This window comes from Opisthorchis viverrini (assembly GCF_000715545.1).
Source record: "Opisthorchis viverrini unplaced genomic scaffold opera_v5_567, whole genome shotgun sequence".
NCBI classification, from domain to species: Eukaryota; Metazoa; Platyhelminthes; class Trematoda; order Opisthorchiida; family Opisthorchiidae; genus Opisthorchis; species Opisthorchis viverrini.
In genome coordinates, this window is record NW_008752228.1 from 171,010 (window position 1) to 176,004 (window position 4,995).

The following is a 4,995-nucleotide window of genomic DNA, read 5'->3' on the forward strand; positions in this document are numbered from 1 at the left end:
CAAGTCCAGCAGGTGGACAACAATATGGTCCGCACTGGTTTGATACACGCATCCTCTGAGGCCCAGTGAGATGTTTTTTTTTGCGCCACAAACGGTACCAAATTGGCAAGTGCAGAGAGCGATTCATGCGTTGACTTTGGCTGTCACGCAGCTCACTTCATTTTACTCAGCTACACTGACTCATGCACTCAGCTTTCCCTCTTCGCATGTGAATGCGTAAATTTATCTAAGCATGCATCCGATCTCCGTCCAGTAACATCCACATTCCGTTTTTATTTCACTGTGTCAGGCAGTACCATCTAGACGCGCTCCAGTCAAAATTCTTAGTGAATATGAATAACACTGAGGTAACAATCATCCCACATAAGAACGGAACGCTACCAACCTTTTGCAGACTGCTATTTAATTGGTATCTTTCTCTCTTTTAGGCTTTTCACGTCTGCAGCGCCTCTTTCAAGCAACTTGACTGTCATAATGGACTGGTTGATGGGAAAGGCGAGAGGTGTCAGTAAAGGTTTGGTCAATACAAACAGCAGCACTTTGCCGGTAGTCTCTGATTCTGTTGTTCAGAGTAGTCCTACCTCACCTGGCACAGTTGCTATTTTATCAGGAAATGTGGAAGGCGATGTGAAAGGTGTCTCACCAACCAGCTGTGAGCCGTTTATTCCTAACGGCTCTCGCAGTGTATCCCCTGTTTGTAGCCCCACAGCCCCAGCGTTCGTATCCACGAGTGCCACAAGTTCGGGTTCCATCTTTGGACAGCGAAGTTTAATTTTGGGAAAGGGGCCTTCTAGCTCCAAATCTGCCCCAACTAGCCCTGAAACTGGGGCTTCCGATTGTCCACTCTTCATGCAAGAAAAATATGTAATGCAACAACTTACCGGTTCCAACCCCTCAAAATATGTAGACTTTCGTGACCTTGTGGAGCCTTTTCCGGCAATGGACCAGAATGAGTGGCTGGCTGCCCATACAATCGCTTTGTTTGATAATATGAGTACAGTTTTTGATGCGGTTCACGAGCTTTGTACATGCAGTCAGTTGCTGCCCGACACAATGTCTTTTGTCAGTGCCTCTGTTTGGTCGAACGCTATTGATTCAAACTCCGTGGCTAGTCCGGATGAAGACAAAAGCAAGAAGAGTAAACACTCTGGTACAGTCGTAAACAATTCACCCGGTCCAGCTCGTCAGCAGATTCATAGTGCACTCTCTTCCTGTCAGGAACTCATTCAATCTGCGCGCATTTTTCCCGTCCGCCAAGGTGAACCTTTTCCACCTGATCTTCCAAATTATGTCACCTTAATTTGCAAGAATCTGTTGTTGTGTATCATGCACCTGTATTTTGCACATTTTCACCATCTTGAACAGCTGGAGTTAGTTTCACATTTAAACACGTTGGCGAGACATTTCTTTGAATTCACCACAAGGTTCTCACTCGTGGAAGACAGACATCTCGGTCCACTGAGCAGCTTTTACCGTGTTCTCCTTGACTCTAATCCAACGCTGATCCAAGCCCCAGTCACTCCAGCATCAAATAGTACATAAATGTTCTTCATGGTTTGAAAACAAGTAGCTGACCGCATTGTTACAGTATTTGCATTTATATTCGCTTTCCCATGATGTGCAATAATTTCGCTTTGTGATGCATTATTCTCATCTGATTGCATCCTGAAGGAGGACAATCGGAACACTGTGATTCGGCGATTTAAGCGTACATCTCTCATCTGATATCTCCTCAGTTTACTTGACCCACGACTTGTCTTCATGTCTGTAAACTCTGTTAAAACGGTTGCATTCCACATGTTCAAGACCAAGTTCCAATTAATTAATACTCCTCAATGACCCTCTTCTGTTTACATGGATTTGTTCTGATATCCTAGGCAGGGAGTCGCATCACTGAAAGAGCTGGCAGACTGTGACCAAGGAGTTAACACAAAAATTCCGAAATCACAAGTTGTTTGTCCTTTGTTTGCATGGCTTTGCGGTCAAGTACACTGATGATTATTTCCCTTTGGTTGTGTGACGAGATTTATTTGCATCCTATTGAGTGATTCTCATGGCAGCCTCAACTTCGTGCTAACTCAAGAACTGGTGGCAACATTGCGGCCCTTTCTGGCTACTACGGTCCACGATTGAATGATGCGTGGTCCCTAGAAATGTGTGAGTTCTTCCATTATTGGCAGTAGATGCTAGACAACTTTTGCCCAACGTCAAGGTCACGGTTGCCTAGTGGGTGCATATTTCGAAACAGATTACTGCATCTCAAAAGTCTGTTTCATACGTTTTATGGAAGATGTGTATTACATATTGGCGTAAACTACGAACTTATGGGGTCAGTCAAGGGTTCTTAGTATTTTTTACTGCAGGTGCTCTAGATTTAGCTGGTGCATATTTGCACATGCCTAGATTTGAAGCAGTACGACCCATTCCTTCTGATGACACAGAAAAGGTGCGGTAGGGCTCAACCGATTCCTTTCACTAAGTTGGAAATGAGGTCCATGAACGGGCGTCATGGCATCCATTGGGATACACTGAGGAACCCTGTTAAAGAAAATTTGTCAACTACCTGAGCGGTCCGTGTTAGCATGACGCGAGTCAGCTCTGAGACACTGCGGATGAATCGCACTCATTACGCTTATTCGGATGGCACTCTGCTCTTAGTAAATCACCCCAGTTATCGGCACTACCTCCGAATGTATCCTAATAACAACTAATTGGTAATGATGCTTCCTGATAAAGGCAAGCTTGCGTCTTGCTTTCTCTATACCCTTGAACACCGTTTGAACGGCTGCCCTCGGGACATTGAAGAATCGCTCTTTGACTTGAAGTGCGTGGTTGGTATGACAGTAATGCGTTGTGGCATGTTTGTAAGCACTATCAATATATTCTGACATCTCAACTCTCATGAACACAAAGTGGCTCGGGATCAACACTAATTAACCACTAGATGTGCCATGTATTGCTTTGTTTTTAGAGTTGGTGGGGGATACCAAATGGTATGACCAGTTCAGAGTGGATGAAGCTTGTGCTACTAGGAAATGTAAGTGAGTCGGTTTCTTTCTCAGTTACTGACCTAGCACTTGCAAACACCGGTTATATTCAACGTCTAAACGATACCACGGTGTATTCGTCAACCGAGACCTTTACTCTTAAACAGGAAAGTGTATTTCGGAGCGCAAGTTCTCAAAACAACATAATTAGCGGTCATGTGCTGAGTTCAAATGGTAATGGGTGCATTTGGGTAATCGACGACGCATCTCTCCAGTGTCGCCCACTGGTCGAAATTGCATTCAGGTTCGCGGTTCGTCATGGAAATCGGATAGTGACAATAATTGGATGTCAAATCGATTCGATTAGAATTATATTGGAATGTTACGATGGCAGCACAACGTTGCATAAAGCGCCGTCATTTCGAATAGTCCGTGAGAGTTGCGTTGCAGCCAGATAACGATTACGAGTCCCAATTAGAATTTTGGTTGCTGACAACTCCTCTAGGTCTTTCCAGTCCCCGGAAGCTGGTGTTCCTTGTGGCGCATGGCGATGAACTTGTTTCATCCATTTCAGTGGTGGCTTGTGACGTGGAATCTCCCAGGACGATCGAGAAAGTTCCTGAGGGAATGAATATGCTGGAAATGTCAGCACATGTATCCCCTTAGAAAGCCCTTCCCTCAAGTGTTAGGACCAATCTGTGGGAGAAAATGTCACAAGTATGCAGTGGGATTTCTACAGGACTGCTTTAGAGGTGCCATCTTCCTGAATAGTCCGAGTTGCTTTCGTTTCGCATTGCCTTGTGACCACATGAAAATCCTGTGTGTTCCGAAGGCCTAAATGTTTTGGTTGGTGGCTGATGGCTAGGCGTGTATAGTAAATACGTCGGTCAGCGTAATCTCGGAAGCCTCATTTGATCTTCTGATGGTTCCGATTCACTGCCAAGTACTGATCTAGCACTTATGTCGCAGACTAGTGAGCTGCCTACTGCCATCATTCGAAGGTACCGGTGATCATGTTTTAAAACAAAATTCAGGTAGGCCTATGCCAAAGTGGGTTTCTTCCAACCTATAACAATGCTCCATAAATCACAAACCGAGGCAAAATGAACAAAATCAGTGTTGCAGAATATCGGCGATGTAAAATTTACGGAAGCCGATTTCTTAGCTAGCTCTTTTTACTAATTTTTGGGTGACCTTGAAAGATGTGACTTTGTCACTGACTGGCACCGATTTCGGAGTACGTCATCAGTTACATTAAGCTAAAATTGGATAAGTATTTTAATCCCTGCCGGTCTACTTTGAAAAACGGCATAAATGAAGCGAAAGATGACGGTAGTGAGTTCCATTTGGGCTACCGAGCAACTCGGTACCTCTGTTTGCAGTCCATGTTATTTAATCTATATTACATCATGTTTATGCCAGGAAATAAACTTAGTCGAATACTAAGGAATATTTTATGCGAAAAAAGCATGATTTGCAGGCATCTGCAGTTCTTGCACAACGTCTCCACGACCTAGTACACTTGTTTAACACTAATCCCGAAGATGGTCCGATCCAATCTTTTGAGAGACCAGAGGTCCCCTTTCCCAGTGGTGACATTTTGAGGGATTACTTTAGACTGAGCTATAATATGGTCTTAAGGGTGAAATTAGTCTCTTAAGGTAACTTGAGATTTACTATCAATGGACATGGCAAAAAGACTTCTGATGGACATTCTACTGGTTTTGTCAGTTTTCCGTTGGAGTTATTCTGGAAACAATTTTCCCTTTTCTATTGCTTTAACGGTCGTTTTGACGCGAACTGTAGTCCAGCTCCAAGTGTTTTTTATCAGAGGGAGGGTTTCGCAGGGTTCAGGTTGGAATTATGTCCCTCCAGCTTTGCAGAACTTACTAGCTGGAAAGCCGAGAGCTGGTCCGATTCATTTGTTGTTGAAATCACTGGATGCTCGTTCCTACCATTTTGTAGTTTCCGCTTTTGTCCGATAACTACCATGTATCGTACGTCATCG

General features: G+C 44.1%; 1 protein-coding gene across 1 annotated transcript; it reads left to right on the forward strand.

The window, feature by feature from the left end:
- Window positions 1-462: 462 nt before the first annotated feature.
- Window positions 463-1,542, forward strand: T265_15518 (hypothetical protein; the record flags this gene model as incomplete). Its single annotated transcript, XM_009178475.1, has 1 exon — window positions 463-1,542. The coding sequence occupies one exon, from the start codon at window positions 475-477 to the stop codon at window positions 1,540-1,542; it is 1,068 nt and encodes a 355-aa protein (XP_009176739.1).
- Window positions 1,543-4,995: the final 3,453 nt, after the last annotated feature.